At 61.7% G+C, this 14,438-nt stretch overlaps 7 protein-coding genes across 7 annotated transcripts; 2 read left to right on the forward strand and 5 right to left on the reverse strand.

Annotated features, from left to right (window-relative positions):
• Positions 1–10: 10 nt before the first annotated feature.
• ACA1_191480 (CS domain containing protein) lies at positions 11–1,495 on the reverse strand (the record flags this gene model as incomplete). The annotated part of the gene is made up of 6 exons (XM_004336415.1): positions 11–186; positions 290–491; positions 577–673; positions 767–944; positions 1,042–1,166; positions 1,254–1,495. Coding segments are annotated over 6 exons (1,020 nt in total), but the record flags the coding sequence as incomplete, so codon positions are not given.
• Positions 1,496–1,648: 153 nt separating this feature from the next.
• Positions 1,649–3,789, reverse strand: ACA1_191490 (uncharacterized protein; the record flags this gene model as incomplete). The annotated part of the gene is made up of 8 exons (XM_004336416.1): positions 1,649–1,778; positions 1,883–2,076; positions 2,183–2,272; positions 2,374–2,550; positions 2,613–3,123; positions 3,198–3,346; positions 3,417–3,530; positions 3,631–3,789. 8 exons carry the CDS (start codon positions 3,787–3,789, stop codon positions 1,649–1,651), a joined length of 1,524 nt encoding a protein of 507 aa, XP_004336464.1.
• A 115-nt stretch (positions 3,790–3,904) lies between these two features.
• Positions 3,905–6,541, reverse strand: ACA1_191500 (phosphoenolpyruvate carboxykinase (GTP), putative; the record flags this gene model as incomplete). Its single annotated transcript, XM_004336417.1, has 7 exons — positions 3,905–4,122; positions 4,262–4,356; positions 4,445–5,039; positions 5,168–5,246; positions 5,322–5,425; positions 5,534–5,768; positions 6,023–6,541. 7 exons carry the CDS (start codon positions 6,539–6,541, stop codon positions 3,905–3,907), a joined length of 1,845 nt encoding a protein of 614 aa, XP_004336465.1.
• A 447-nt stretch (positions 6,542–6,988) lies between these two features.
• Positions 6,989–8,664, forward strand: ACA1_191510 (RNA recognition motif domain containing protein; the record flags this gene model as incomplete). Its single annotated transcript, XM_004336418.1, has 6 exons — positions 6,989–6,996; positions 7,034–7,246; positions 7,284–7,458; positions 7,585–7,716; positions 8,252–8,315; positions 8,435–8,664. The coding sequence occupies 6 exons, from the start codon at positions 6,989–6,991 to the stop codon at positions 8,662–8,664; spliced, it is 822 nt and encodes a 273-aa protein (XP_004336466.1).
• A 139-nt stretch (positions 8,665–8,803) lies between these two features.
• ACA1_191520 (asparagine-linked glycosylation 11 (alpha-1,2-mannosyltransferase) family protein) lies at positions 8,804–10,952 on the reverse strand (the record flags this gene model as incomplete). Its single annotated transcript, XM_004336419.1, has 8 exons — positions 8,804–9,067; positions 9,177–9,344; positions 9,456–9,601; positions 9,698–9,752; positions 9,894–10,144; positions 10,252–10,423; positions 10,549–10,693; positions 10,861–10,952. 8 exons carry the CDS (start codon positions 10,950–10,952, stop codon positions 8,804–8,806), a joined length of 1,293 nt encoding a protein of 430 aa, XP_004336467.1.
• A 227-nt stretch (positions 10,953–11,179) lies between these two features.
• On the forward strand, positions 11,180–13,008 carry ACA1_191530 (Peroxin 12 (Pex12), putative; the record flags this gene model as incomplete). The annotated part of the gene is made up of 6 exons (XM_004336420.1): positions 11,180–11,293; positions 11,448–11,553; positions 11,650–11,801; positions 11,935–12,297; positions 12,401–12,661; positions 12,802–13,008. 6 exons carry the CDS (start codon positions 11,180–11,182, stop codon positions 13,006–13,008), a joined length of 1,203 nt encoding a protein of 400 aa, XP_004336468.1.
• A 269-nt stretch (positions 13,009–13,277) lies between these two features.
• ACA1_191540 (uncharacterized protein) lies at positions 13,278–14,434 on the reverse strand (the record flags this gene model as incomplete). Its single annotated transcript, XM_004336421.1, has 5 exons — positions 13,278–13,310; positions 13,409–13,686; positions 13,802–13,925; positions 14,021–14,133; positions 14,245–14,434. The coding sequence occupies 5 exons, from the start codon at positions 14,432–14,434 to the stop codon at positions 13,278–13,280; spliced, it is 738 nt and encodes a 245-aa protein (XP_004336469.1).
• Positions 14,435–14,438: the final 4 nt, after the last annotated feature.

The following is a 14,438-nucleotide window of genomic DNA, read 5'->3' on the forward strand; positions in this document are numbered from 1 at the left end:
CGCCAGACTCGGTGAAGGACTTGATCATGGCCCGGCGCTGCTCCTCCGACCCGCCGGCGAAGATGTCCTGGAACACCTTGTTGAGGGCCGCGTCGCCCTCGAGCTTCTCCTCCTCCACCTCCTTCTCCAGCTGGTCCCAGTTCAGCTTCTTGCGCGACGACGACGGGTACAGGTGCTTGTTGGCGCCTTTTCGATGATGACGACGAATATGAAGAGACACACGTCAACCTTAGAAGAGACACGCAGCAGTGAAGAAGAAGAAGAAGACATGATGGAGATGGAGACGTACTCGAGGTGTCGGGCCAGGGGTTGACGACGGCACCGGGCTTGGCCTCGAGATTGGCCCACTGGCCGGAGCGCGCCTTCTTGAGCTTAATCTCCACGTTGGCCCGGTTGATGGCGATCTTGCACTGGTCGGGCACGATGGCATCGCACAGCTCGGCGTCGAACACGAACGACGTGCCGTCCGGCAGCTCCAGCGTCACGTCGAGCTGGTGTGTGTGTGTGCGTGTGAACGGTAGATGTAAGCGAGGGAGCCAAGATCCTAAATCGGCCGTTGTTTGGCTGCATCCGCACCTCCTTCTCTTCGAACTGGACCTTGACGTCAGTCTGCTTCAAGTCGCGCTGATAGAAGGTCACGTACACGAACGACTCGTTCTGGTACCACGTGTGCCTGCACCGCATGCACGCCCATCGTGAGCCTTCACACAGCTTTCAACCCCCTCATCGCACGTTGGCTGCCCACTCACAGTGACGCATCGCGTACCTGACCCGGGGCTCCTTGGGAGGAGCAGCAGCCTCGGCCGCTTGTGTGGGCGCCGGTGCGGGAGCTGCGGCTTCCTTGGGCGCCTCCTGGGCAGGAGCAGGGGCAGTAGTGGCAGGCTGTGCGGGAGCAGGAGCAGCCGCCTCGCCCGAAGAAGCTTCAGCTTCGCGTCCTTCCTCGCCTGCGATGCACCAAAAGAAGAAAGTAGGGAGTCAGACGGTGGTGGTGCCACGCGCCCACAAAAGAAGTAGAAGAAGGAAAGAAGAAAGGTGCCCTACCAGCAAGCTCGGCCTCGCACTTGCGGAGCCAGGTCTTGAAGGTGCTGTTGGCGGGCTCTACGGCAAGTCCCGCCTGGAAGGCCTCCCTGGCGGCCTCGAACTCGTCCAACGCGAAGCACGCAGTACTAGATGAAGCGGTGAGATCGTCAGCAATTAATTGAATGTTTTATACGATTAAATTTAATAAATCCAAGGAAAAAGCATGCGCGTACCCTTTACGCAGAAGGGCACGAGGGTTCTGGGGATCGATGGCGAGAGCCGCGTTGGCGTCGGCCACGGCGTCGGTGTGGTGCTGCAGCTTCGCGTGGCACGCCGAACGCTTCACGTAGTATTCTGCCGTCTCCTTGGAGGCAGGGCCGGCAAGGTCGATGGCCTGGCTGAACGCGCCAAGGGCCTCCTCAAAGTCCTCATCCACAAACAGACTGCATCCACGCTGGAACGCCTCGCTGGCCATCTCTCTCAATATATCTACAAATTATGCTCTTCTGTTGTAGCCAAGCTGCGAGTTTCTTTTGATCTCTCCCCCCCCCCGTCTTCTGCAATTCGGCACTTCCTGCGAAATCTGGCAGCTCGTTCTTGCCTTTCTTTTTTCGCCTGTTGTTTTTGTTTACAGGAACAGTTCGACGAGGAGCTGCCACTCGTCGGGCGAGAGGTTGTGGGCGGCAAGCAGGCTCCGCTTCTGTGCGTCGCTGGCCTGCATCTGCGCCCGCAACACGTCGTCGCCACGCGCGGCGAGCCTGCAGAGCAGAGATTGCGTCAGTGCTGCAGATTCCCGTATGGCACACGACACGACCAATGAATGACACGACACGCAACACGACACGACACAAGGGCGACGTACACGTCGAGCAGGACGATGAGAACGAGGCGCAGCTGCTGTGGCTTGAACATGAGGGGCCGAGGGAAGGCGAAGGTCTCCAGAAGGCGCGACAGGGTGCTGTGAAGCGGGACCGAGATGCGGAGCTGGGCGCACACGGCGGGCAGCTCGCGCAGCAGCATCTCCTGGATCGTTCGGCCCCTCGCCCGCTCTTGGTCCTTGATTCAGAGAGCGCAACAAACAAATAAACAAACGTTCGCAAAAGAGCGAAAGCGGCGGAATGCTGAGAATTGTGTGGTGGCGGCCCGGCGCGTCCCAACGTACCGCGTCGCTGATGGGCATGATGTCGCGCGGCGGCTGGGGCGGTTCTTCTTCGTCGGCTTCCTTGGTCATGAGCTCCGCTGTGCCCTCGCCCTGTGATGGCGCCACACGCAGCAAAGATCGCGTGAACGCGTTGACACAACTCGTCAGCGATCGCGAAGCAACGGCCGGAGGAGTGCCATGGCCTGCCGCACCTGCGAGCCGCCGCTTCGCTTGAGAAACGCGCGCGAGCGTGACGAGGGCCAGTCGGAGAGGGTGGTCCACAGCTGCGCGAACAGGGAGAGCATCGGCTCCGGCATGAAGTTGTCTTCGTCCTCGTCCTCCTCTTCGTCCGATGTGATATTATTATCGCCCTCTTCCCCATACGCGTCCTGCGCCTCTTCGTGAGCATGACATCGGCGTGCGGGAGCAACGTACAGCGATACCAACGTACCGCGTCGCCTGTGTCCCCTGCAGCGCCGGTTCGTTGCTGTTGCTGCGACGGCTTCTGTGTGCGCGGCGGGGTGGGCATTGGGGCCAAGGTGGGCTCGTCCTGGATCTTGACCAGGCGGAAGGCCTCCTCGAGGGGAATCACCTGCACCGTGCGCCGCTTGCCCATGATGCCCTGGAGGATGGCGGGTCCCTCGCTCACCCATTCCTCCTCGCGCATGCCCGGCCGGCTCACCCGGTCGCCGCCGCCCGATGACGACCCCACCAGCTTCACCCTCTTGGCGGCGTCGTTCTTGGCCGGGGAGGTGCGCGACGCCGCGGGCGGGTGGGCGGGTCGCCGCGGGAGCGCGGCGGGGAGCGGACTGCGCGTTCGGCTCGGATGCACCGGGCCGGCGCCGGTGCCCTTGAGCAGTTTGCCCCACACGTAGCCCTCGACGTCGCCCGTGTCTCGGAAATCCGTGGAGGGCGCACCCGCCTCCGCTCGCTCTGTGATCTGCCCAGCCACCGCCGAGCCGCTGCACACGACACACGGCACGGGTAGGGTAAGGAAAGCACTCGGCGATAAGGCCTCGGGGGGGGAGGCAGCTACCGCTTGGGCGGGAGAGGGTCGCTGCTGTCGGATCGGAGGTGGACCTCCTCCAGCCGGGCGCTGACGAGGCACTCGTCGGAGCAGAACAGGACCCGGTCGCTCACGTCGTAGACCCGCTTCTCGCGCAGCGAAATCCGGTATCGCTGGGCCTGTCATCCCGCCTCCGAACATGTGAGAAACACGCACACGCTCGTAGCAGAAGAGGAGGAGGAGACGAACGGGGACAGCGTGTGCGGTGGTGAGGTAGTTGGGGCACAGGGGGAAGCCGCACAGGCCGGCCACGGCTCGCTCGGCCACGACGTCGCGGTATTGCCCCGCCGTCAGGAGGTCCACCTGTTTGTTGCGTGCGCGTGCAATGAGCACAGGCACACATGTGTGTGGGGGGTCTGCCAGGGCAATGGATGCAAAAGGGGGCGGGGAGGTAGATGCACACGTTTTCGAGGAAGTAGGCGCGAGCAACGTGCCGCTGCAGGAGGGCGCATTGTATCTCGAACTGGGGGATGCCCGTGATGACCTCCTCCTCGCGTAGCTGGGCCTGGTCCGCAATGCCATGACCCTCGGCATCTGCAGCTGCTACCCCCTCCAGCTCCATCTTCTTCACGCCAGGCCAAAAACAAGAAATTGGACGAGAAACGATTTGTGCAAAGTTGAGGAAAATATTCAAAGACAGAGATCGCCAGGTGGCGGTTGGCTGGCGGAAGGGCGCTTTAGGCGAGGCGCTTCTCGAGGGCGTCCATCTGCTTCTTGAGGCCGGCGGGCAGGCGATCGCCGAACTGCTCGGTGTATCGCCTCATCTCCTGGACCTCCTCCTTCCAGTCGGACGGGTTGACCTCGAAGAGCTGCTTGATGGCCTCCGGCGAGACGTCGAGGCCCGACGTGTCCAGGGCGCCCTCCTTCGGGATGTATCCGATCGGGGTCTCCTTGGCTGCACGCGCATTCATCATTCCCACCACACCGGAATTGACGTGAGAAAACCACAACAACAACAACAACAACAACAACAAAATGAATAGAAATGATGCAAGAAGCTCGAGCTCGAGCGCGGGTCGGCTGTTTGCACGTACCATTACCGGACTTGTTGTCCGTCTGGTCGAAGATCCACTTCAGCACGCGCGAGTTCTCACCGTAGCCGGGCCACAGGAACGAGCCATCAGCTCCCCTGCGCGCGCGAACATCACCACCACCGCCGTCATCGTCATCAGCCATTCGTCCACCCAAAGAAAGCTTGAGAGATGCGGCGCACGCACCTTCGGAACCAGTTGACGAAGAAGATCTTGGGGAGCTTGTCGGCCGAGGAGCGGGAGCCGACGTTGAGCCAGTGCTGCATGTAGTCGGCCATGTTGTAGCCGCAGAAGGGCAGCATGGCGAACGGGTCGTGTCGCATCTCGCCGCGCTTGCCCTCGGCCGCGGCGGTGACCTCGGAGCCGATCGAGCTGCCAATGTAGGTGCCGTGCTCCCAGTCAAAGGCCTGGTACACGAGCGGCACCACCGTGCGGCGGCGGCCGCCGAAGAGGATGGCCGAGATGGGCACGCCCTGCGGGTCCTCCCACTTGGAGTCGAGCACAGGGCACTGGTCGGCGGGCGTGGTGAAGCGGGCGTTGGGGTGGGCCGCGGGCTCCTTGGACTCGGGCGTCCAGTCCTTGCCCTTCCACGAGATCAGGTGCGCGGGCAGCTTGTCGGTCATCGACTCCCACCACACGTCGTTGTCGTCCGTGAGGGCGCAGTTGGTGAAGAGCGCGTTCTTGACCGTCGTGGCCATGGCGTTGGGGTTCGACGACATCGACGTGCCGGGCGCCACGCCAAAGAATCCGTTCTCCGGGTTGATCGCGTAGAGACGACCATCTGTGGGTGGTGAGGGGGGGGGCAACCGCACGACACGCACAACACAGGACACGACGTGTGAGAAAGCGGCACACCAGCACTCTCTCGGTGAGGTGGCGGTCGGTGGCGGTGGTGGAGGCGTAACGCACCCTTGCCGAACCGCATCCAGGCGATGTCGTCACCGACGGTCTCGATCTTCCATCCGGGGAGGGTGGGGTTCATCATGGCCTGGTGAATGTGCACCGCGCGCGCGCAAATTAATACATGTATGCTGCGTACGGGGAGCGGGCGGGGCGTGCGTACGAGGTTGGTCTTGCCGCAAGCCGAGGGGAACGCGGCGGCGATGTACTTCTTCTTGCCCTCGGGGTTGGTGATGCCCAGAATGAGCATGTGCTCGGCCAGCCAGCCTTTTTTTGTTGGTTCCCACACCACACCACCGCCACAGGGTTAGGTTGCGATAAGCAGCAGTAGTGGTAGCAGTAGTGGTAGTAAAGCACGGGTACTCGGTAAGGTACCTTCATCACGGGCCTGGACGGAGGCGATGCGGAGCGCGAAGCACTTCTTGCCGAGGAGGGCGTTGCCGCCGTAGCCGGAGCCGTAGGACCAGATCTCGCGGGTCTCGGGGTAGTGGACGATGTACTTGTCGGGGTTGCACGGCCACGGCACGTCCTTCTGGCCCGGCTGCAGCGGCGCGCCCACAGAGTGCACGCACGGCACGAAGTCGCCGTCGCTGCCCAGCGCATCAAACACCTGCGACCGAGCTCCAAAGTTAGCCAAAAGCAGAAAGGTCCCACGGTTCCGACCGTCACAGCTCACTTACGTCATTAGAGTCCAAGAAGCCCATGAGCTAAGTAGCACGACTGACGTTCTTGTAAAAACACTTCATCTTATTGCTTATATGAAATACGCCGATTAAAAACAATAATAAGATGTAAATAAATAGGACTGTGGAAGAATACACAAATAAATATTGAATATACAAAAGAAATGAATTGATTGATTACCTGCTTGCCCATGCGCGTCATGATGCGCATGTTGGCCACGACGTAGGGGGAATCGGTGATCTCCACGCCGATCTTGGAGAGGGGCGAGCCCACGGGACCCATGCTGAAGGGGACCACGTACATCGTGCGGCCCTTCATCGCGCCAGCGAATTTGCCGTTGAGCGTGGCGCGCATCTCCTTCGGATCCACCCAGTTGTTGGTCGGGCCTGCGTCGGCCTTGTTGGTCGAGCAGATGTACGTGCGGCCCTCTACGCGCGCAACATCACCAGGGTCCGAGCGAGCGAGGTACGAGTTGGGCCGCTTGGCCTCGTTGAGCTTGATGAGCGTGCCGCTCTTGACGAGCTCGCTCTTCAAGCGTTCGTCCTCTTCGACCGATCCGTCGCAGATGTGCACGGCGCTGGGCTGGAGCAGCTTCTGCTGGGTCTTGAGCCACTCAATCAGCTTCTTGTTGGATGTCGAGGCCTCGATGCTCGAAGAAGAAGATGCGAGCCATCTCCTGACCGCCTGGGGGTACAGCATCGCTGGCGATGTAGACGCTACACGTGATGAGGTCCTTAGGCCCCATGCCGTCGCAGCGCCACCCTGTCTAAACCCAGAACGCAACATATCTTTCTCTATGAATCGAGGAGAAGCGGCCGTTCTGCGTGCCGTGGCTTCTTGTCGCGGTGAGACGTGTGTCTTCACTGCCTTGCTCTCGTCCCACTTTATCGGTTGCAACTTTCTTGTAGACATGTAACAAGACGCGGGCTTCGAATTTTCTGCAGTCCGTTGATCCGGAACATGGCATTCCGCGCATACTTATCATTCCAGAGAACGTTATGGTGCCCTTTATTCCGGCTGGGTTCCGATTTGATCGAACTCCAAACACAATGGTACATCCACCCAACTTAATTTTTTACTTGATCAGCTCGCTCAAGTTTTCATGGATTCTCGGTACAGTCGGATACCGGAGTACCTGAGCTTAACATGGACAGGTACCCCCGCGCAATTTTTGTTATATTTCGGGTGTAGGATTAAGATGTTGACGAATTTACTCGTGTGGCAGCCCAAGGCGGTCGCCCTCCAAGTCGCCAGTGAGGGGAGGATCGCGCAGTCGTTCGCCGCGCTCTCGCTCCCCTCCCCGTGTCCGTTCGCCGCGCTCTCGCTCTCCCCCTCCCCGTGCCCGCTCGCCTCGCTCTCGCTCGCCGCGCGCCCGTTCGCCGCGCTCTCGTTCGCCCGCCCCGCGTGCCCGCTCGCCGCGCTCTCGCTCCCCGCGCGGCAGACGCTCGCCCCGTCGTGACTCTCGCGATCGTTCGCCCCGTCGTGACCGATCGCCGCCTCCCCGCACCATCAATCCGGGCGACACGCTCTACGTGACCGGCCTCGCTTCCCGCACGAGGGAGGCCGATCTCGAGCGCAAGTTTTCCAAGTTCGGCGAGGTCGTCAAGGCCCACCTGGTACAATCATCATCCTGCTCATCCCCTTTTCATTATATTTGTGTATAATTATTGTATTTTGTTTGTTTGTTTTATTTGTGCTTATTACTATTATTCGTATTTTTTGTTCTACTTGGTCGGGACCAGGTGTGCGACCCGAGGACGGGCGATTCGAGGGGTTTCGCGTTCGTGACGATGGGCTCGGACACCGAGGCGCAGGACGCCATGGAGGGCGGCAACCGAACCGAGCTGGACGGCCGCATCATCAGCGTTGAGAAGGTACAACCGGCGTCCCCCCCTCCTCCCTTTCCACAATTGCACACATCGCTCTCTCGCTTTTGCGGCGCACGCACGGTGGGACGTGGAGTGCTGCTCGTGTTGGACTAACCCGGGTCATGCGCGCGGCCTTTAGAACATAGAATTTCACACAACAACTACAACAACCAACCAACACCTCAAGAACATCATCAACAAGCACAACAACAACAACAACAACAACAAAAGTGCAAATGCCAACAACAAATCTTACAACCCTCGCCGGCAACGAGCTGATGATGGCCATCAAGTGAGCAAATTGCAAGCCAACAGCAACAGCAGCAGCAGCAGAAACAACAACAACAACAACAAGCAGCGTATCGCCACTCAAATTTGATGAGCGCCTGCAAGTGTCACCGTCACAAGTGTCAAGCTCGCTGCCACGCAAGCAAGTGCACCGCGACATGTCGTGACCCCACCTGGCCCCGCCGGCGCTTAAGCTAACGCTCTCCAACCACCACCACCACCACCACCCACTTTTGTACCTCCTCATCTTAAGTCCAAGCGCGCCAGACCCAGGTCCCCCACGCCGGGCCGCTACTTGGGCCACGAAAAGGGCTCCTGTACGTCGCCCCCCCCCCACCAAACCCCAACCCCAACAACCATTCCTTTCCCATCAGGCCCGATCTCGACTCCTCACCACCTCTTCGCTACCCCGTTGTGTTGTGTGTTGTGTGTACAGCTTTGCCTCGCTACGGCGGCGGCGGCGGCGGTTATGGAGGCGGCGGCGGCGGCCGCTACGGTGGCGGATATGGTGGCGGCGGTGGATATGGAGGGCGGTCGGGCGGCAGCAGCTACAGCGGCCGGCGCTACGACCCCTACGAGCGCAGGGACAGGAGGAGTCCCTCCCCCCGCTCTCGCCGCTCCCCCGACTACAGCCGCCGTTCCCGCTCGCGAAGCCGCTCGCGCTAATCCGGCTCGAGCCCGCTCGCCACACAACACAACACACAGCTCGTGTGGCCCCTCTTTCAGGCCTTCGGACCCGGAAGAATCAAAGAGAAGAAGAAGAACAACAACATGCAGTTGAGGCGTGCGCGTGTTGTTTGTGACTTCACTGAGCAGCGACGGCGAGGGGGACGAGGCAGGCGGCGAACTGCTCGGCGAAGACCTCGTCCGAGAAGCGCTGGGCGGAGCGGCGGGCCGAGCGCTGCATGTCGGTGTGCGCCTCGGGCCGCTCGTTCTTGGCCACCAGCGCCCGCTCCATGCACTCGGCGTACTCCTCCTCCGTGGCCGCCAGGAAGCCCGTCTGCCCGTGCTCCACGATGTCCGTCTTGGGTCCGCCCGAGTTGTGCGCGATCGTCACCAGACCTGCAGCCTGCGTGGCCCCGGTTCGGTTGGGTTTTGCGGTCAGTTGTGGTTAGTCAACTGTTGACTGGTCGTTGACTGCGGCTGAAGACACGCAGTGCGTGGGGGGAGGCGCGCACCATCATCTGGACGACGCCGATGCCGAAGTGTTCGCACCACATGGTGTGGAGGCCCACCGCCGAGTGGCCCAGAAGCCGTCGTAGCTCATCCCAGCCCACGTTCTTCAAGAAGTCCACGCGATTCACCACGCCCTTCTCCAGGGCCAGGGCCGCCACTTCGTCCAACAGCTGTTGCACCCCACCACCACCGCCATGTGAGTGAACCACGCGGCCTTCTGCGGTTTCGATGAAAAGAGGTGGTGGTGGTCGAGGGTCGAGAGTCAAGGGTCGGCGTCTCACCTGCTGGTCGGCGGGTCCGCGGCAGCCGCCGACGAGCAGCAGGCGCACGGAGTCGGCCCACGCGTGCCTGGTGAAGGTGGGGCTCTGCAGCAGGCGTGCGAACGCCCGCACCTGCAGCTTGTGGTCCTTCTCCTCGCGGAACTGGGCTGTCGTTTGATTGGGCCACGTGAGCGACAGAAAGCACAACGCCGACGCCCACGTACGTGCGACGAGGAGAGAGAGAGAAGAGAAGAGAAAGGTACCCAGGGACATGATGACGTTGTTGCGCTGGGCGACATCCAGCTCGATCTCCTGGAACTGCGTCGTGTCACACGGGGGGAACACCACGCGCGTGCTGCACACACCACACCGTTACATCATCAGCACACAGCTCCACAGTGTGTTGTGATGTCGTGGTGTCGTGGTGTCGTGGTGTCGTGGTGTCGTGGTGTGGCGCACGAACCGGCTGGGGATGCGCCAGAGGCTGCGTATGTGGGCCTCGGTCCACGAGGAGTTGACCATGACGGCATGGGCGCCACCGCCCATGAACCCGTAGAGCCAGGCGAAGGCGCGGTAGTAGACCATCTTGTGCACCGACGTCACTCGCCCGATCATGTCCGTCGACACCGTCGGGTAGTGCACGTAGCTCCCGACCTTGCACCCACCGAACACGCGCACCAGCCAATAGCCAAACGCGTAGCCCATCGTGTCTGCGCAACACGACACGCATCGAACGCACACGCGGTCGTTAGTACGCGCTCGCACGAGTGGAAGAGAAAGAAAGAACAAGAACGAAGCGAAGCGAAGCTCGATTTACCGACGAAGAGGTGGGGCGGGCAGAGCTGCAGGGCCTCCCAGGTGAGGAGCATGGAGCCCAGGCTCTGGCCCAGGATGGTGAAGCGCGGCCATCGGCGCTTTTCCACCCACTCGCGCTTGGTCAGCCGCACAAACTCGACCGACCCCTCCGGCAGCTCGATGCCGAAATTGGTCTGCGCAGCACGCGGCACACGCGGCACACAACACGCACACGGCGCACGAGACACGATGCACACACACACACACTTAGGCCAGGAAGTGGATCACGAGAGCTCGGGGGAGGGGGGCTGTGCGGCACCTTGGTCTTGGCGAGGATGGCGGCGGCCGGCGCGTCGTCTCCGGTGTAGATGACGAAGCGCGCCGGCACGTTGCGTCGGAGGAGGGCCTCCCGCAGGGCCTCCACGCCGCACCACAACACCCGCTCCCCGCCACCGCCATCATTGCTGCAGACACCCATTAGTACATGAATGCCGCCAGGCACATGACATACACACGACACATACACGAGGCACACGACACACACGAGGCGTTGCCGTATGTGCGAGCGGGACAGAATGCCGTATGTGCGGTGCCGAGATAAAGAAGGGGGGGGGCAGGGGTGTATGTCTACCAGTAGGGGTGGAAGAAGCCCACCAGCAGGGTGCCCTGCGGTGCGAGGGAGGCACGCTTGGCTGCCAGGCGTCGCCGCACCACCAGCACCATCGCTGCGGGCACCGCTAGCAGCGCTACTACGAGGGACACCCACCACCACCACATGTTTATGCTGTTGTCTTGCTCTCTTCGTGGCGACGTGGCGTCTGTGCTTTGTGCTTCTACTCGTGCTCGATTTTACTTTTTCGTTTCCCTCTTCCCGCTGGAGGAAAATTGAAAAGAAAACATTAGACCGTGGCCACAACAGCGATCGACGTTCATCAACAAGCCGGCCCGCCATGTTTATGGCCAATTTTTCGAGCGGCGAGGCCCAGCGGCCCTCCTTCTTCGAGATGGTAGCCCAGCAGGAGCTCCTCCCCTTCTTCGGCCCCGCCCTCAAATACGCCCTCTCCGTACGAACCCCTCTCCTCGCCCTTCTGCCACTGCCACGGCTCGCCTCGCGTGCGCCCTGCATCTTGCGCTTTCAATAGATGCACCCGCAACCCCGTTGCCCACCCACGCCACCGCACTGACGCTGCCACGTCACGGCATGGGCTGCTGCTGCAGGTGGCGGCCGTGCGATGGCCGCGTCTGGAGTGGGGCGTGACGCACCACGACGAGCTCTTCTACGGCCTGCGCCTGCTCCTCGAAGCTCATCATCTGCGCCGCCACGGTACTCTACCACCACCATTGCCACACCGCCGCCGCCGCCATCAACACAACGTCATGGCTGACTCCGTCCATTCATGATGTTACTACCTCTCGCCAGACGCGTCGTTCTCGGAGCACTTCTACAGCCTGAAGCGGGTGCGGGTGGCGGCACCCACCACCGGTGCGCCCGACTCGGGGGCGTCGCCGTCGCCGGCTACAGCGGGCAGCCGCCTCACCGACCACGACCGACGCGTGTCGCTGCTCCTGCTCGTACGCTACCGTTTGGCACCACCCACCACCCACCCACCCACCCGCCACCACACCACCCCACACCCACAACACCACCACTCTAATCTCTTCTCTCTTCTTCTTCTTCTCTTTTTCTCTTCTCTATTCGGACCAGGTGGGGCTGCCCTACGTCAAGGCCAAGCTCGACCAGTTGCACAAGCGGATGGCGGGGCCGCTGAGCGGGTGGCTGGAGACGGAGGGATCGGACGATGATGAGGGCGATGATGGCGACGGCGAAGGCGACGAGGGCACCGCGGGCGAAGACGGCGGGCGGCGCGCGCGGTGGTGGCGGCGGTGGCGGCGCGTGGTGCGGGTGGCGCGCGGTCTGTTCGTGGCCGGGTACCCGTGGGCGAGCGCGGTGTACGAGGGCCTCTTCTTCGTGTACCAGGTGCTCTACCTCTACGACCACACCCGCTACTACACGCCCTTCCTCCACCTGCAGCGCCTCCAAGTCCAGCGACTCTCCCTCGAGGACACCGTACACTTCACCCCCCCCCATCTCGCACACGCAACACGCACCACCGCACACGCAACACGCGACACGCCGCGTACGACACGCCTCATTTTTTGGATTGCCGCAGATCGAGATGACGCAGGACACGGCGCGACGAAGGGCGGCCGGTGCGGAGAGCTGGGGCGTGGGCGACGCGAGGGGAGCGGCGGCGGTAGTGCGCACGGTGGGTCGCGTGCTGGCGCGCGCGTGGCACGTCGTTGAGGACTACTCGGCACTCGCCCTCCCGCTGGTGCTCTTCGTGTTCAAGTTCCTCGAGTGGTGGTACGCCGAGAACACCAAGCAGACCGCACCCGCCCTGCCCACCCCGCCCCCGCCACGCCCTCCTCCCGTACGTCGTCTCCCTCCCGACACTGCACGCACTTCACCAATGTCATCATCAATCCTCAATCATTCATCAATCATTCATCATCTTCGTTATCATGACGTCCGGCTCCGTTGGTTCGCGTTGGGTGCGATGACTGTGTGCAGGTGGTGGAGGAGGCCGGGCGGAAGAAGGCGGACGGCGAGTGCGGACTGTGCGGGAAGCGACGCACGAACCCGGCCATGGTGGCGGGCACGGGCTACGTGTTCTGCTACCCGTGCCTGCACGCCTCCGTCACGACCCACGGCCGATGCCCCGCGACTGGCCTTCCAGCCTCGCCCGACTCGCTCCTCAAGCTTTACGAGTCCACCTGACCTCGCTGTGCATACATAATAACCTTCCTCACGCACGGCCACGCAAGGTCGAGCAGACAAAGAACAGATTTGTTGTTCTTCAGCTTCATTCCTCGCAGCAGCAGCAGCAGCAGCAGCAAAAAGAAGAGGTCACGGTGGATGGATAGGACGGAATCAATCGCTTTACATGGGGGGGGGGATGGGTGAAGTGGGCAGTCCGTGGTTCTCTCGGGGTTGCCGATGGCCCACCACCGCCGTAGCTGACATTGCACGCAATGGTTGGCCACGCCTCACTTGGCGCCGGAATACTTCCGCAGCAGGTCCTGTGCACGTGCAGCCGCGACCACAGGTTGGAGTGTGAGTACGAGAGCAGCAGCCCCAGAACTGAATCGATCGCTTCACGTGAGTGGCGGTACGGTACCTGCTTGCGCCGCTCGATGAGGGCGCGTTCGACGGCCTCGGCAGAGGGCACGCGGAACACGTTGGCTCCCGAGAGCTCCTCGTCGTTGTCTTCCTCGTCCTCCAGCTTGCGTCGCTTGCCCGTGGCCTGCTCCCACTCCTTGACCGCCGCCTCCACGGCCGCTGCCTCCGCCGCGCGCTCGAGTTCTTCGAGCTTGCCGTCCTCGTCGTCCCGGAACCCGTAGTAGTCCGCGTCCACCGCGCGATACAGATCCGCCCTCGTCTTCTTCTTCTTCTCCGCTTTGTGGTGTGTGCGTGTGCCGACGCGTCGGGTCAGCGCCGACAACCATGCGTGTGTGTGCGTGCGTACGTGTCGTGTCGTGTGCGTTGTGTTCAAATGCTAGCTTCGAGGTACCTTCGGGGAGCTGTTGGAAGAAGAGCTGCTTCACACCGGGCAGGTCGCGCGCAGCGCCGAAGTAGCGGTAGCCTCCGGGCTCCACCGTCTGGCCGCCGTCATCTCCCGCCACCGCCGAGCTGCTCTGCACTCACCAACCCCCCCCCCACGACCAGCTTACCGGTAAGCTGCTACCGCCTCTTACCCTGATCATCACTCCCTCACACCACGCGAGCGTACCAGGTAGTTCGGCCCACCCAGTTCAAGGATTCGCCGTTCCCAGTGCCCCTTTTCTCGAATCAGCTTGTTGATCTCGTCGTTGAGCTGTCGCAGCTTGTGCTCGCCCAGCGCAGCTGTGGAATGTGGAAATCAAATTTTGCGATCATACGAGGGAGGTGGATGAGCGGAAAGCGAGAAAGAGATAGATCGAGCAACAAGCGTCAATTGAATGGAGTAGCACGTACCGCTCTGTATCTCCTGCACCTTCTGTCCAATTTCGTGCAAGATTTGTAGACGCCATTTCTCGCAGGCTATGGTGTTGTTGCACTTGGAGGCAAGGTAGGGTCGCTTCCTTTCCTTCTTGTCGAGGTCACCCGACTTGAAGGCCCACCACCTGTTGAGCATAGACTGCGCCTTCTCCTCATTTCGTGCCATCTTT

Source organism: Acanthamoeba castellanii (genome assembly GCF_000313135.1).
Source record: "Acanthamoeba castellanii str. Neff unplaced genomic scaffold scf7180000084749, whole genome shotgun sequence".
Classification (NCBI taxonomy): Eukaryota; Discosea; order Longamoebia; family Acanthamoebidae; genus Acanthamoeba; species Acanthamoeba castellanii.